Source organism: Momordica charantia, assembly GCF_013281855.1.
Source record: "Momordica charantia cultivar OHB3-1 chromosome 1 unlocalized genomic scaffold, Mcharantia_2.0 BLBB01000001.1, whole genome shotgun sequence".
Classification (NCBI taxonomy): Eukaryota; Viridiplantae; Streptophyta; class Magnoliopsida; order Cucurbitales; family Cucurbitaceae; genus Momordica; species Momordica charantia.
Genome location: NW_028275157.1, coordinates 15238815 through 15254825, shown reverse-complemented (window position 1 = coordinate 15254825; position 16011 = coordinate 15238815). Strand labels below are relative to the sequence as shown.

The 16011-nt window shown below is 34.3% G+C and overlaps 3 protein-coding genes across 4 annotated transcripts; all 3 read right to left on the bottom strand.

The window, feature by feature from the left end:
• Window positions 1-280: 280 nt before the first annotated feature.
• Window positions 281-3183, bottom strand: LOC111013586 (PLAC8 family protein). The gene is made up of 3 exons (XM_022288052.2): window positions 2723-3183; window positions 1107-1309; window positions 281-839 (listed from the first exon to the last, which is right to left on the bottom strand). Exons 1-3 carry the CDS (start codon window positions 3045-3047, stop codon window positions 600-602), a joined length of 768 nt encoding a protein of 255 aa, XP_022143744.1. The 5' UTR covers window positions 3048-3183; the 3' UTR covers window positions 281-599.
• A 755-nt stretch (window positions 3184-3938) lies between these two features.
• LOC111013652 (uncharacterized) lies at window positions 3939-5876 on the bottom strand. Of its 2 annotated transcripts, XM_088124839.1 has the most exons (4): window positions 5755-5876; window positions 5591-5721; window positions 5327-5505; window positions 3939-4298 (listed from the first exon to the last, which is right to left on the bottom strand). In XM_088124839.1, exons 2-4 carry the CDS (start codon window positions 5670-5672, stop codon window positions 4272-4274), a joined length of 288 nt encoding a protein of 95 aa, XP_087980965.1. In that variant the 5' UTR covers window positions 5673-5721; window positions 5755-5876; the 3' UTR covers window positions 3939-4271. The 2 variants fall into 2 exon arrangements, with proteins under 2 accessions (XP_087980965.1, XP_022143835.1); XM_022288143.2 differs by having other exon boundaries at window positions 5591-5839.
• Window positions 5877-10401: 4525 nt separating this feature from the next.
• On the bottom strand, window positions 10402-12092 carry LOC111013748 (uncharacterized). The gene has a single exon (XM_022288271.2). The coding sequence runs from the start codon at window positions 11573-11575 to the stop codon at window positions 10709-10711; it is 867 nt and encodes a 288-aa protein (XP_022143963.1). The 5' UTR covers window positions 11576-12092; the 3' UTR covers window positions 10402-10708.
• Between the last annotated feature and the right edge of the window lie 3919 nt (window positions 12093-16011).

The following is a 16011-nucleotide window of genomic DNA, read 5'->3' as shown; positions in this document are numbered from 1 at the left end:
CAGGAATGTACACAAATTAGATTAACTGAGTTTTCAACTAAAAGTTCAGAATCTGTTTTGATAGCGAGATCTTGAATATATTTGATGACTTATCTTTTCATTATGTTTTGTCAAAAATCCTGTGTTATTTTAAGCCTAGACAAAGAGACACTCCCAAACAAACATTTTAGAAATGATTTTATGGTGTGAAAAAAAAATATCATTCATAAACAAGTTTGGTTTGATGAAAAAGGTTAACCAAAAAGAGTGAAACATATTCCAATGCAGTTAAAAATACAAATTGAAACATTAATCCTTGTCAATATTCAAATGAAAGGAAACAAATCTGTCCAGGTGGCGACGAAATCTTCAACACCTTCTATGCATAAAAAGAAGGTTACATATATATATATATATATCCACAAATATGGTATCCCATCTCATTTATACAAAACCTCGTCAGTATATTTTTTCCCCGTGAAAATTTAACATCCGGATCTCATCAGCCACAGAATATATTCTCATGCAGATCCCCAGCAGCATGACACCACTGCCATGGAACATAAAGAGAAGCTATATGAGGCAGGCAATTAGGTTTACTTCATGAGGGAATGGGATGCTTAGGCTCCACGCCCCATCGACTGTTCTGCAGGTGGAATCATGACTAACACGGGTCGAGCATTGAACCCAGGATGAGGCACCCGTCGACGGAGTTCACGGCCTTCCTGGCAAAGTGCGCATGTGTGGCAGAAGACATGAGCTGCAAAGTCAAAGACTGATTCACAGTGCTCACGCTGAACCTCATCTTCGACACAGACTCCACAACAGCCACATGACCTATGAAGCGCCTCGCAGTTACCCTGTTTGCCATGGGAAAATATAATGTATATACTCATGTATCAATAGAACTGAAAGCTAAGCAGATGCTTCAACGGTGACCATGACCGACGCCCCCACTATAGGTATTACATGGTAAAGGCAAAAGTCGCCCATTTCGTCAATTTTAATTCATTTCGAGTCAAAAGCCAAACATTTTAGTTAAGGGATGCATTCTTTCATAGTTATGCACTGATGCAGATTGCAAATTAAGAATCAATTTGGATACTAAAGGAGTAAGTTTAACTTGCCTCTAGATTGAACATTCGGCGGATAGCGGTTCGGCTAGGATAAGTAAACCATGGAGCAAGGCAGTTCCAACCAAAGAATGAGGTTCCAATCAAGTAGAGTCCAGAATATGACATGCAGTGATTAGCAAAGGTTCCATTAGAAGACCCAATTCTCTCTGCATTGCTTCCATACAGCACACAAGGAGCCACACTTCCAATAACACCTACAACACAAACGATTGTTAGTTTCTTCACCTTCTTTTCTCTAATCTCGTTTCATTTTCTTCCCATCCTGATCACTTTCAATAAAGAAAAATCTTAAGACTTATAAAGTATTTGAGTCCCTGATTAAATAGTAAACGCCAATGCTGGTCCTTTTTATCAATTATAACCCTAGGAGGAAACATAAATCCCTCCCACACAAGAGTGAACGCCCTTCCCTCAGGAGGGGTGAGTGCGTTAGGAATGTCATCAGGTAGTTAGAAATATTATTAAGGTATAAGGACATATTAGTAATTTGTCACAGAGTTTACAGGAAGGAGATGATTTTAAATAGAGTGAGTGTGGGAGGGGAAGATAGGCAATCGTTCGGTAGTTTAAGCTTGAGTAATAATACTCAGAGAGAGGGAGGATCAAAATACCACGAATTATTTGGTAGTTATATTGACTACTCTGGCTTAGAACGACCCACAATCCTGGCCCATAAATGGCCTGGATTCCTCCAGCCCCCACCATGAAGAGAGATAGAAAGTCATGCCAACTACGAAAATATAACACCGTGCAAGCATTTCTTTTAATTGTAGGATAGGATTGGACATTTAATGGATGATTGAGAATTAGATAGGAAATTTCGTAACCTAATAAAACATTGAAAACTTGTTTGTTTAAACTAGTATTAGATAGACTGCTTTACCACCTATTACAAGCAATAGCATGGTATTGGTATAAGAGAATAAACATTTCTGCACACTTCCAGCTCTTACCTAAAACTTAATTTGGAGACGAGAAATATAGTATTACCCAAATGCTAGCATATCATGATCTATGGGTTCGATATTTAATAAGCTGGAGCAAACCACATTCTACAAGACTGTATCCGTAATGTCTAAAGTCAACATATACAAAGGAGGTATCGTCTCTGTTTCTTCAAATAAAACGATTAACATTTTGACTGGAATAAGCAACAATCATAAGAACAATTTCTATTGTTTCTAAAATTAAGGTAAATCACCAAAGAGTTCAATAAAACATCATGAGGATGAGCTACATACGATTTCATAACTAGAAATAGTAAGCATCTGATAGAGATTAGAGAGAGCAAAATTTAAAAGCCCAGTTTTCATTTCATCATTTGAGATTGAATTCCTCGCCTTAAGCCATTAAGTAAAACTACAAAAACGATGGACATCGTCCGAAGCTATTGACCATGGATAACATCAATCGAAAAATTTTGGCGTTAATTGCTGATCGGATTCAAATTTTTTAGAATCATCACACCGAATAGCCAAGAACAAAGAAATCCCCCTCAGAATTGCAGTAATATCATCGCGATGCCAAACCCCAAAATCAGAGACAAAGAACCACCAAAATCTAAACACAAATCCTTCCGATAACAATTAAGAAACGAATTGACTTACAAACTTCAAGATCGCTGCTGCAGAACTCATCCTGGCGACCAAGACAAGTGAAGAGACCAGTTTCCCATTGGGCCCGACCCATCGGCTCCCCCACCACACTCCCATGTATCGGCAGCCCATCGGCGGTCCACCCATATTCACAGCCACCACCGCCATTCTCCTCCGCCGTATCTTTCCGAACAGGCTGCGGCGGCGGCGGCGGAGGCACCGCATCGCCCATAGCCGCGGTGGAGCTGGGAAGGGTATCCTTCTCATCGGCAGTTTCAGTTTCAAGCACCTGTCCAAGAAGTGGGCTGGATTCCTCATGGTTTTGGCCGTTCGCCATGATTACTCTAACTCGGGAGAAAAACGAAAATTCCCAGATGAGAAAATTGAAAATTGAATGCGAAGAAATGGGAGAGACGTGATTTTTCCAATTTCCTCGCACACGGCAAGAGCCAAGAGGAAGAAAAACCAAGTCTACGCGCTGTATATTTGTATTTTGTGTACACGCAAAGCCGCAGCGGTTTTAATTGGGTGCGGAAACCTCTACCATAGGTTCTGGTTGCGCCGTAGCTGTAATTACGCAAATAGGTTTTGATTTTGAACGTCCGTCTCCACTTCCACGGAAACTTCGAGATTTTTATTTTATTTTTAGGGAGATATCAAAACTAAAACATCCTTAAAATATATATATATATATTTGTTATAAATTAGGAAAATTATTTGATTAATAAATAAGTATTTTATACTTTTTAAATAAAATATAAATCTTTCGTGTTAGTGTTTATTCTTATATTGGTGGTATGGTAATTTTGTTGTCATTCTTTATACTTCGTTGAATTTTTACAATATATTAAAAACATTGAGGTAGAATATAATCCTTCAGTCCATGGAAATATTTTGGAGGTGTAATCGATATGTTTATAAATCTTGTTAAATTCCTTAATCTTTTCGACATTGAATTTTCGACATGGAATCTTTAGCTATTCTACTCATATATTTATAAACCTTGGTTAAGTCATTCGATGTGGGATTCTTAACACCAATCACATGTCTCTACAATTATAGGGTATGAATATTGACAGAAACCTTCTTTTTGTTTTACTCAAAAGATCACACACCAAATCGAGATAATTGCGTTCGCTTATATATCCTGGCTAACATGGGATTTGTTTGCACTCATGATTAATTTGATTCATCACGTCGAAAAAAAAGTTAAGGTGTACACTAAAAAAACACAGAGAAGTAAAATATGTTATACGTTGATGTCTTCTTAACCAATTACAACACAGAACTTATGTTCAAACTCCAAACACACAAAATATTAATGAAATCTTAATTTGTACAAAATTATACTCAAGCGGAAAATTAAGGAAAAAAAAAAAAGAAAAGAAATTGTACATGGGGATTGGTTGTCCATATATTCTATCTCAAGTTCACCGAATTGAATCGGTGCATAAGCTGACTTGGATACTCGTCGATATTAAAAAAAAAACGAAAAGAAAAAAGTTCACCAAGTTTAATTTAATTTCTAAACATCGACACAATGCTTCCAAAACTTCCCATATCATGCACCCACCTTCTTGCAGCTTACCTGCACAAGTAAACACAATAATTGGGAAACTGTACAAAAATGTAATTTTTATTTTGTTTTATGAAGTGTGACAGAAATATTCACTATTTTAAGCAGATATTAAAAAAAAACTACTCATTTATATTAAGACACGTAGTTTAAGAATGATTTTCAAGATTCAACCATGGTAGATTTCTCTTTTTTTTTTTCATTTTTTTTGTTGTGTAAAAATTATAATATATTTTAGTAACAATTTTATTTGTGTAAAAATCAATAGTGTTAATAACAAGATTAGAAGAACCAAATAAATACGCTGTTACTATATTACCAAAAAATAAATTAGTGGTTGAAATTTTCACCTTATGTTTTTCAACTCAAATAACTTACTTAAAAAACTAACTTATATATATATATATATATATATATAGCCTTCCTTTTTTGTTTTATAAAAAATGCTAACTTCTCATGGATTTAATTACTGATGTGACATGAATTTTACCTCTTATAAGAAAATCATTGAAATCGAGACGACTCACTTTTATTTACTGTATTAGATAACTTGGTAAATTTACTCATTTATCTGAATTTAACCAAACTCGACATGGAATCATTTCTTTTTTCTTTAAAAATCCCCTGATGTAAATCGTTACAGCATTAGATCATAAATATTAAAGAAAATACTTTCCTTGAAAAAGTAAAAAACCAATTATCTGAAAAAAAATTAATATTTCTAAAAAAAAAATTATTGAGGGGTAAAATAAGACCTCAATTTTGTCAAAAGATTCAAGTATTTAACAATATGATTGTGTGGATAAAAAAATAAAAAGAAATCATATGTTTGTTGTTTCTCCGCAAAGCTAGTAATTAGCATAAATCTCAAGAGGTTGGATCGGAGGCTATAAATTCAATCCCTACCTCCACATGTTATATAGAAACAAAACGTCTGTTGTTTCTAAATTTTTAAAAGATTTTTTCAAACCTAAATAAAAATATTGTTATTAAATGGATGATGGGCATAATTAAAAAAGAACGAGAAGCGTTTAATTTACCTTGCGTGAGTTTGGAGAAGGGTTGAGAGAGTGTAATTTAGGTTGATGGTGAATAATCCAAGGCCTTCCATGGGAGTGGTGATCAGGTGGAGAAAAATGAGATGAGTGAGTTTCTGGTCCTCTATAGTCTATTTCATAAACCTCTGAAGAAATTTCCATGGCCCCATTTTCAGATCCACCTGCAAAAAAAATAATCAAAATCAAAATTTAATTTTCTGTGACACAAAAAGAATTAATTTAAAGAGGGAGAGAAGAGAGAGATGCCTTTAGAAGAGGAAATGGAAGGAGTGGCAAGGATGAGGAAGAGGAAGAAGAAGGTGATGATGATGGGAGAGGTGATCTCCATGGATGATCAAAATGGAAGCTCAATTTTCTAATTGCAGAGAGAATTGATCGAAAACAACACTAATTTTTCTCAAAACCCTAATTTTTTCAGAAGAAGAAGAAGAAGAAGAGAGGGGGGAATTGGGGAATTGAATAATTTGAAATTGGAATTGCATGTATTTTTCAGCTTTTGGGAATTGAAACCGTCACCATCTTTACAGCAATAACTTGCGAGGTAACTGATGTAGATGTGTTGGGTTGGAACATTTATTTCCATTATAAATAACCCCCCTTTTTTATTTTATATTTATATTCTTTTTCTTTCATTCTATTATAACCATATTCAATTATTAATGCTCTTTTTTACCGATTAAATAGGGGTGTTCAAGCAAGATTTTCAAGAGATTATATTTCAACGGTTGTTCTATGTTCTATATGTTTTCAAAGTGCTAAACAAATATATAATAATATATAATTTTGCTAAGAATGCATGATCGCAGCCCAAAATTTATGGTTTTTACTTTTAATCAATTACCAATTTTGTTTCATTTATTCAATATTCGATTTGATTGAAAATAGAAAAAGTCCGTAAATCAATTATTTTTTAGTATAATAAATATGAGTTGTGTGAAAATTTGAACCTCTTACCTCACGTGAATAGAGTAGTTCGATGCATTAACTGCTAGTTATTTTCATGTTTAACCAACCATAAATCGAATTAAAATTAAAGTATAAACAAAGTAGATAGTATTTTACGATAACTCAAGTATATCTTACAATTAAACACTAACTATTATTTAAAATGTAAAACATATGCAAATTCAACCGTAAATAGTATATACTTATTCTCTTGAGATTGTGGAGTTTCAAATCTTTGATCATACCCACATTTGTTGTACTAAAAAAACTAATACTTAAATAATTTTAAGAAATAATAAAACGAAAAACTAAATCTTCGACATCATAATTTTTTTCTTCTATTTCGAGTTTAATCATTGACCTATTGCTTTAATACCATGTCAAATCACCAACGAATTCAAAGATTTAAACTTGATCGGTACAAATTTAATCATTGATAGATATTTTAATAAACAAGAGTTAAGAGTATCGAGGATTCGAACTTCTACCTTAAGAGATTTATTATATCTTAAACCAACCGAATTATATTTAGGCTTGTCACATCCAAGACATTTATAAAATGACCTTGTGGGTATGTTGCCCAAACTTTTGATGTATTAAACTTAGAGTTACGGAAAGTTCAAATTTACATACCTTGTGTTTTGGACCATTAAAACTTTACGTTATATAATATGTGTTATAATGTTGTAGAAGATATATAAGCTCGAGTTCCTAACTTTTAAGGTAGATGTATACCACAATAATAATAATTGTGAGAGGTGTGGGCAAGTGCATGTGTGCATAAATTGTAATATGTCCTACAATTAAAGACATTATACTCTCTACCTACTTTCTTTTATTCCATTGCTTTCTGCCATCAAACTCCAGAGAAAAGCAAATCCAACCTCTCCATTCGATTTCAAGGCCCCCCATCAATCTGTTCCCTTCAATCCTATCCCAACAAGATACTCAAATACACACCTTTTCAATTTTACTTCTAAATCATATTACAAATGGGAAGGGATTCCAAAATTTTCCATACATTTTTCTCCTTCTCCATGTTTTTGTCCAAAAATTGATTATTGCTCACTAGTCAAATGGTATTGATAACAGGAAGATTAAATAAAATAAAAAAAGTTGGGCCAGATGAGGAGGAGGCTCACCAGATAAGGAAGCTGAAATCTAGCGACCGGACCGACCCATAGTCGACCAAGCCTCGATGCCGAGACCTTCTCGGCCCCCCGACCAAAAACTTCGAGGGTTCTCTCCTGACTTCCGTACGGCTTGATCCGAATTTACTTTGTCTCGACCCTAGATTCGACATTGGGCCAATTACGAAACACATAGGTCCAGAAGTCCAGATCTCCTAGATACATTAGGATTCAACTTTGTTAATTTCTAAAGGGATTATGGTTCGACTGGTAAGCCAAACCCTAGGGTGATGCTCACAATACCCTACATTTTATACTCAACTACTCTGATCCTACTTAAGCATCGGAGCTCGTGTGGCAAGAATCACACCGATCTTAGTGCTATTTTGTTTTGCAGGTCTCATCGATCCCTTTTATTTTAGAGGATTGGTGTGAATTTGACAGAATTCCAAGAGACCAAATTTCTCCATCAACATTATGTTTGATTCGTTTTACCAATGGAAGGTTAAATTTTCTTTTTATTATAGAAAAGACACCTGAAATATAGATGCAATTGATAATGTATGTATGTATTATATATCGACAAAGATGGTAATGATGGGTCCACAAGTGCGGTGGGGTGTGAGGGGAGAAATTTACCACTCTATTCCTTTTTTTTCCATTTATGTATCCTAATTGTCTTCCTGTACCATCTTATACCTATTTTTGTTTCAATACTTATTATGTATATTTTCTAATGGTAAAAAATTGTGGAGGCATAGAATGGAACATTCAATATATAAAAAAAAAAAAAAGATAATCGCTCCCTTATCTAATAAACTATGCTTTCATTAAACTATGTTTTCATTAATTGTTAAGATTATTTATAATTATCTTTGTGTTCCAATTTAGAATATATCTCTAAATTATTTAGAATTATTTATAGTGAAAAAATTTTAATTTTTACCCTCCACAATAAATTTTTATTTTTTATTGTTTTGTTTTTTTTTACGAAACCTCCGCAATAAATCTTTGGAAAGAGAGGTAAACAAAATATAATACAATATGAAATTCTTAAATACGTGGAGGTGGAGGGAACTGAATACAATTTACGAAATGAAATATCAAAATATAATTTTTATTTTGATCTTATAAAAGTATCATTTAAATTTTAGAAAGAAAACAGGAAACTCGCCTCAATATTTGAAGTCTAGACTAGTGGCAAGCAGGACAGGACACGTGGATGGCCAACTCGTGTAGCCAATGAGATGGCGACACGTTCTTACCAGCTGGGCAATATGCTTTTTATTGCCTACATTTAAGCCTGGATCCACCTGCTTCCTCATATTTTGATATATAAATTTAGCAAGATTTTGGGGGATAAAATAAATAAATAAAATTTAGGGAAAAGTGAGGCTTTTGGCTTTGGCTCGAAGATTTCGCCTATAGGTCATTCCGGTGTTTATGCTTTAAAATTGTGCACTTTTCATTCTTAGGTTAGATGTAATTGGTTTAAATTTTCCCTAGCATTGACGCTGTCGTTAGATATCTCACGAAAAAGATGATTGGACTTATGTCACACATATCAAATTTTGAAATATATCATTTATTACGTGGATATTCACCCAATATTATGTTCATCATGTAGTACGATCTGATAAATGAAAATCGCAATCAGAAACTCTAATGCATCCACATGGATTGTAACATTATGCTTACTTTTGTTACATTACATGTTGACATATTAGGGTTTCTAATATCGTTCTCCATGTATTATATCACCTTATATGATTTACACAACGTGAGGTGAATATCTACATAATGAAAGATATATTCCGAACTCGAATATGTCACATCAATCCAATCATCTTTTTCGTGAAACATCTAATATCGACCTCAGTTGAGGGATCGTTTAAACTTATTCTAGAAATTCATGGATCAAAAGTTCACAATCTTGGAATACAAGGACCAACCTGACCTATAAGCAAAAACTCAATGACCAAAATGGTACTTTCTTTACCTTTTAAGAGTTTTTTTTTTTTAAATGAGGTAATTATATATTGAATATCCTACTTCCAACTTTAATAGGTAACATTTTATAAGCTTTAATCTATGTTAACAAATTTTTCTAATAGAATATTCAAGACATAAAAAACTACAACAATTAATTCCAAATAAAAAATGGATTACTAATCATTCTTTCAGCACTTATCTATTTAGGAATAAAAATGAAATATCGCCAACCCTATGAAATCATGAATTTCTCTAACGGATAGTTGTGACCATATCGAAGTAATTTTTAACTATTGTTCCTATTCAATGCCATATTTTTAAAACCGTAATTGTATATATTGGCAAAAAAAAAAAAAAAAAGAATTCAAAAGATTGGATTCCCTCCAATCCTTTTAAATATCATACTTGTATATACAATAGTTTTTTAAAAGCATCACTACCTACGACATATTATAACAAAAAATAAAATTTTACAATAAAATTTGTATATATTTTATATTGATTAGAATTCAAGCACACCTTACTAATAGTCAAATAAATTCAAACAATTGTTACAAAGAGTAAATGGCAAATTTGATCAAAGGTAATGCCAATTACAACTTATAAGGTAATGTGTCGCTGTTACTTGATTAAAAGATAATAATATAATTCTATTGTAGAGGAGACCAATCTAATTTTAAAGTCAAGTTTTTCGTCATGGAAACAACGAGTAGAATTGATAAATCTAAATCTTTTTCTTATGTCGGCAAAGACTAACAATATTGTTCAGAAGTTGGTTAAGTTTCCAATTCATCAATGTTGTGGCTTTCTAATTAAATTTCATCCATAGTCCATGAATATGATCATAGAGCAATTTTTTTTTTTTTTGTGTACGTGTAGAGCTCCGATGACATCTCCTTTCTAATTAATGAATCATTGAGTTAAAAAAAAAAAACAAAATTCCAAACATAAATTAACTCAACTTTGTTAGTTTCAACAAAAAGGTAAAGGTGAAATTAAAAAATCTTACATGTTAAATGGTTATCTCACTCTATTTAATCTAAATTTTTTAAGATAAGGTATATATGAAATTTTGTCGTTTAAAAAAAAGTGTTGCATATCTATTTTCCTAATAATTTAATTACAATTACTAAAATTTAATGCACTTTCATGGAAAAACTATCTTACCAGTTACCACTAAGCAGAGGCTCTCCCTGATCTTCTATTTAGCCACAGAAATTCTCCATTTCCTCACCCGCGAAATGCAGAAGAACAGTTTCAAAATTTACAGAGGAAACACGAAAAATCTGGAAGAGATTCAATCGTTTAATCGCTTGTTGTTAGGCAAGCAAGAATCGTTCGTTACCATACCCGACGAACTTCCTTCTTCCCGGAGATTCAATTCTCCGTAAAGTTTCTCTGCAATTCTACCAGGTTCCGATTTACACCTCTTCAGATTCAACCGCCGCGAAGAGCCGCCTACTTTTTCTTCATCGATTTTGCTTTCTTTGCTATTTACAGAGTTAGAAATTCCTTCTCCGATTGAGTTTTCAGACTCAATTTGGGACGTGGCTCTGTTTCCACCATCGCGCTCTGTTCTCCGCTCTTCTCCAGTACCGTCGCTTCTCGCCGGCGAACTCCGGTATCCATAGCCGGAAACCGACGACCGTTGCGGCGCAGATCTACACCTCGTCAGAATGAGAGCGTTCTTCGGCGGCGATGGAATCGAGGACGCGAACGCCGCATCTCTCGCTCCTTCGCCTCTTTCTTCATCTTCCTCCTTCGAATCTTCCGCTTCATTTCCAACGCGAGATTGAGAGATCGAGATCGATGATTTTCGTCTGCTTTCACGATTTCTTCCGAACATCAGCACCTTCCACCCGTTCCACAAGGTTCGACAATGGCGTCGATTGAAAGCCAATACGGTTCGAATCCAGCGGCATCTGGCGGCGCTTTGGGCGGAAGAGCGTCTGGCTCGGACTTGGCCCATACAGGTAACCTTGGGAGAAGACGGCTCTTGAGTTTCAATGGCGACGACGTTCTTCTTCCTGACGAACATAGGGCTGGAACGCGACCTGCCGCTTCTACTCCGGCTTCCAACATCGGCCTTCAAAAAGTTCATCAATGGCGGCGGGAAGTAATCGGTCCGATTAGGGCTAGAGATCGGTTTCATAGTTTGCTTCATTGTTATGAGTCGTCTCTCTTCCACTCAGAATCTTTGCTGTTGATTGGTCGCTCTGGTTTCATGACACACAGCTATCTGTTTATCCCCTTCGAGTTTGTTTTCTTCCTATTTTGGAGAATTTCCCTCTTTTTAAAAATCATTCATAAATTTTAACCATCACAAATTCCCTCTAATTATGAGGTATTTAGCCCCATTTTTTTTCTTTTTGGCCTCTGATGGATTTACAACTATCAAATTTCATTTTTTTAAATTTCATATCAAATTAAAAAAAAAGGGTGCAAAGGTGCCAGGTAGACTATTTATCCAAGACACAATCTTAGACTACGGTAAATTTAGAATCGGAGATATAGAAAGTACATGTGGTATGGTCTAGTGGGAATGTAACTTTTTTTAACACGATAAATGTGGAGAACGAGAATTTGAACTTACAACCTTTAATGGAAGGGTAAATGTCATTTATTATTAAACTGTACTCAAATTGTATTTTATAATTGTTAACTATGCTATATTTCTAATATGGAAGTCTAAAAGATACTCTTGCCCAATGAATTAATTTTGTTCTATTTAAACTACTTGATTCGACAGAAACCTCATGAAATTCTAGTCTAGGGACTACGATGGCATGATATGGAATGCAAAAGGGCATTATTTGTATTAGTTGTTTGGTATATCAACATAGGAATTGTGTGTATAAATAAAAAAGGACCAAGATTGACTCGTGACAAAAGAAATGAAAAAGAAAATGTCCCACTAAGATGGATTCTCTTCTTGAGCTATTTGCATGAAATGACAATGCACAAACTTTGACTTTGGCAACCACTACATATTGCCTTAAGCAATAATCTTTCTCTCTCTTATGTATATAGTTAAGAGTTGGCTACTTTTTGAAGGATTTGACAAGGGGATTTGGAGGACTTGTTTGGACTCAAATCAATCACCAACAAGCACCTTGCATTTGGTAGCATTCAATTTTTTATAGTTAATTGGCTTTGTGATTTTCTACCTTTTGGGAGGGACAATCAATCACATTGTTTGATCATGAAATCATCGCGAATCTCGGTTTGGACGGGGAGTAACTCGATGGATGAGTTGGAAATGAACTGGATATGTGACTTGCAGAATAGAACACACTCTGATGCTAAAGTCAGTAGTTGGTCGAACTAAACTCGAGAGAGAATTTAGTATTTGCGTATCTTAAAATGGAGCAAATGAGTTTTACTTTTAGGCGAGATCCCCGACCGTATTTCCGACAAAGCCTCAACAGCTCTTTAAGGTTATCGTGAATTACGGCGTGTTATCGTGGAGTCTGTCAGAGAATGGGGTTGAACCGAGGCAAAGCTAATCGGTTCAACTAGCAAATGGGAACGAGCTTTCAAGTAGCCTGGTTGGCTCGGCCTCGTTGGATCGACTTGATCGCAGGAAAAAACTGAGTTGATGAAACTTTGACTTATCATCACAACCCACATGTAACCCTTAATATCTAATGATAAGGTGACACGTGTAAACTAAAAAGTCACTTCCAACCGACCTCATCATCTTGTATCATCTTGTTTGTTAGGAAGGATAGAAATTAAATTTAATAATCAAAACTTTTTTAGCTGGAGATTTGGACTTCTAACTTCAAGAGAATGAATAAGATATTTTGTTGGATAAAGAGTCAAAACTCAACTCATACTTTCAAGTCATGTTGAAAATTATTGGATAGTTGTAAATCAAGCATATTTAGATGCCATAATAAAGCTAGCAAAATTTGGAACAAGTAAATCGATGATTATTATATTAAAATTAAGATTAAATTACAAATTTAGTCTCTAAACTTTAAGTGTTATGTCAAATAGTTCTCTAAACTTAAAAGAAAATGTCAGGTCTTTGAACTTTTAATTTTATGTCAAATAGATCCTACGGTTAACTCTATTAATTTAGTACTTACGTAGTTGATTGTACTATTTAAAGATGACCTGGTTATGACGTGTCAAATAAAACTTACCCCATAGAACAATTTTAATGGGACCTCGGCAAGTTAGATTTGCCGCGGGTTCTAGGATAAATTTTAAGAAATTTTGGGGAATTGGGGTGGGTTTGTTACGTACCTTCATCCACAGCAGTGAGCAGCCAAGGGGTGATAGAAAGAATGTGCTCTATTTTAAATCCACACCCATTTTCCAAACTTTGTAGCATTTTCCTCTGTATTTCCGAAGGTATATCCTAAATTCATCCCCATTCTCTTTCCTCCATTTCCCACTCAAATTCATAAAAGTTTACTATAAACTTCAATGCCAGCAGGAATATAACTTAGAGGTAATTGGTAATATATTCACTACAACAAATCTTGGTTTTAATGTCGGACGGGCATGTCCGTCATTGTTATCCTTCCATGACGGACATGTCCATCATGGAAAAGAAGATTTACATGACGGGCAATGTCCGACATTAAAACTGTCCGTCATTGAAAGGAAACAAGGAAACTCATCTAGATGTCGGTCACTGACCGACATGGTTACTCGTTAATGACGGGCAATGCCCGTCATGAAAAGCCGAATTTGTTGTAGTGATTCTTTCTCTTGAGATAATTGGTAATATAAAAGTTTACATAACTCAGCGGTAGTTGGAAAAAGTCCACGTCTCCCGATCTCCCGATGCATATAGGCTGACAATTTTTCTGAAGAAAATTTTTCGTCCGGAGAAATCATTCCCAACGCTTTTTTTCTTGTAGTGATACTCATACCACTAGTTTATTGTACTCAAGAAGAATTTCTCCGATTTTAAACTTGCCCCAATTTTAGATCCGACTAAATTTATCTCATAGGTAAGTTTTATCATTTGACACATAATGCCACTTAATATTTAAATAGTATAGTAAACGGATTGCATCAGCATCAAACTAATGAAGTTTGACGGAGTCAGCGACAGTGATCTATTTGACACAAACTTGAAAATTCAAGGACCTATTGGACACAAAATTTAAGATATAACTCTAAAAGTTTAGAGACTAATTTGTAATATAATCTAAAATTAATCCGATAAATAATTTGTTGGAGGTGAATCTTATGCTTACACATGGCGTGCAATGGTTGGATCCTCAGTAGTACGTGTCACCTCCTTGCCCGTGTTGTTGCCTCGGTCATGACGTCTCATGCTGAGCCGATCCTTTACACGGCCGACCCGACCAAACACGTTACTTAGACCACTTCGGCTCCGCCCGTTCTCCGACAAACTCCACGACATCACGCCGCTCTTCACGGCAACCTTAAAGAGCCGTTTAGGTCTTGTCGGGAACCTTGTCGGGGACCTCGCCTATAAATAGGACCATTCCACTTCATTTCAAGGTACGCGATCAAACCAATTCTCTCTCGAGTTGACTTGGACGCCTACTGACTTTAGTATCGGAATATCTACTCTGTTTTGCAGATCCTCTCTTTGGCATTCGAAGCTCTCTGTCTAGCTCGTCCCAGCCGATCCGAAGTTTGGAGAATTGGTCATTTCTTGATCAAACATAATTAATGATATATTAGGATTATAGTTAATCAATACATAGATTAACAAATTTTAATAATAATAGTATATTTACAATTATTTTGTTTTGAAATTCTATATTTCTTTGACGAAAAACGATTTTCATGATGGGCTTGAATAATGTACAAGGCTCGGCCCGACCCATTTTGTTCTTGAAGTCGGGAGGTTTGGCCCAATTGTTTTGTACGTTTTTTATATAAAAATAATAATAAATAAATGGAGAGAATTGTTGAACTTCTTTCCTCATTTTAAAAATTTCCAGGACATATATAATCCCTGATTATTCTAACTCTCTTTTCATTCTTAACAAACATACATTTGAAAAACTACCGAAGCTAATATCTAAAGATTTTACTCCTCAAGTAAATTTTTAATTTATGAATTTCTCATCTCACCAATCAATAAAGTAACAGAGGATAATAATCTGCACGTAGTTCAAGCGGCTGTATCTTCTTTATTTTAATGAAAAATTATTCTATTAAAAAACATATATATATTGCATTATTATAATATTTTACGTTAAACTTGCATTCTTACCACATAAAACTATTTTAAAAACAATTTCTAAACATTTCTAAACTAACGGAAACAATAAATTATTGTCATATAATTCATCCAAAGTTATGAGCGATGAATTTACTTTTTACTATCACTATCAGTTTTAAGTCATCAAATCAATTATAATTGGAGATTGTAATCATGCAATCAACTCTTAATGGATCCAATATAATAATTTAAAAAAGAAGACTTCCCCTTCAATTATAACACACGTTTTATTTCCCTTGCAAAAATAAAAATTATAACACTTGTTTTATAGATATATAAATTATTGCAAGGCAAATGAAATACATTAAATTGAATAAAATTATGAGCTATAAGCATAATGACCAATTGAAATATAATTGTTTGTTAATTATTGTCAC

Excerpts from the sequence above, each read along its gene's own strand:
- LOC111013586 (XM_022288052.2), bottom strand. The coding sequence starts at position 3,047 with ATGGCGAACGGCCAAAACCATGAGGAATCCAGCCCACTTCTTGGACAG. Across the intron at positions 1,310-2,722 it reads CAGCAGCGATCTTGAAGTTT|GTGTTATTGGAAGTGTGGCT; the intron begins GTAAGTCAATTC and ends TTTGTGTTGTAG. Across the intron at positions 840-1,106 it reads GCCGAATGTTCAATCTAGAG|GGTAACTGCGAGGCGCTTCA; the intron begins GCAAGTTAAACT and ends CATGGCAAACAG.
- LOC111013652 (XM_088124839.1), bottom strand. The coding sequence starts at position 5,672 with ATGGAGATCACCTCTCCCATCATCATCACCTTCTTCTTCCTCTTCCTC. Across the intron at positions 5,506-5,590 it reads TTCCATTTCCTCTTCTAAAG|GTGGATCTGAAAATGGGGCC; the intron begins GCATCTCTCTCT and ends TTTTTTTTGCAG. Across the intron at positions 4,299-5,326 it reads CTTCTCCAAACTCACGCAAG|GTAAGCTGCAAGAAGGTGGG; the intron begins GTAAATTAAACG and ends TTACTTGTGCAG.
- LOC111013748 (XM_022288271.2), bottom strand. The coding sequence starts at position 11,575 with ATGAAGCAAACTATGAAACCGATCTCTAGCCCTAATCGGACCGATTAC.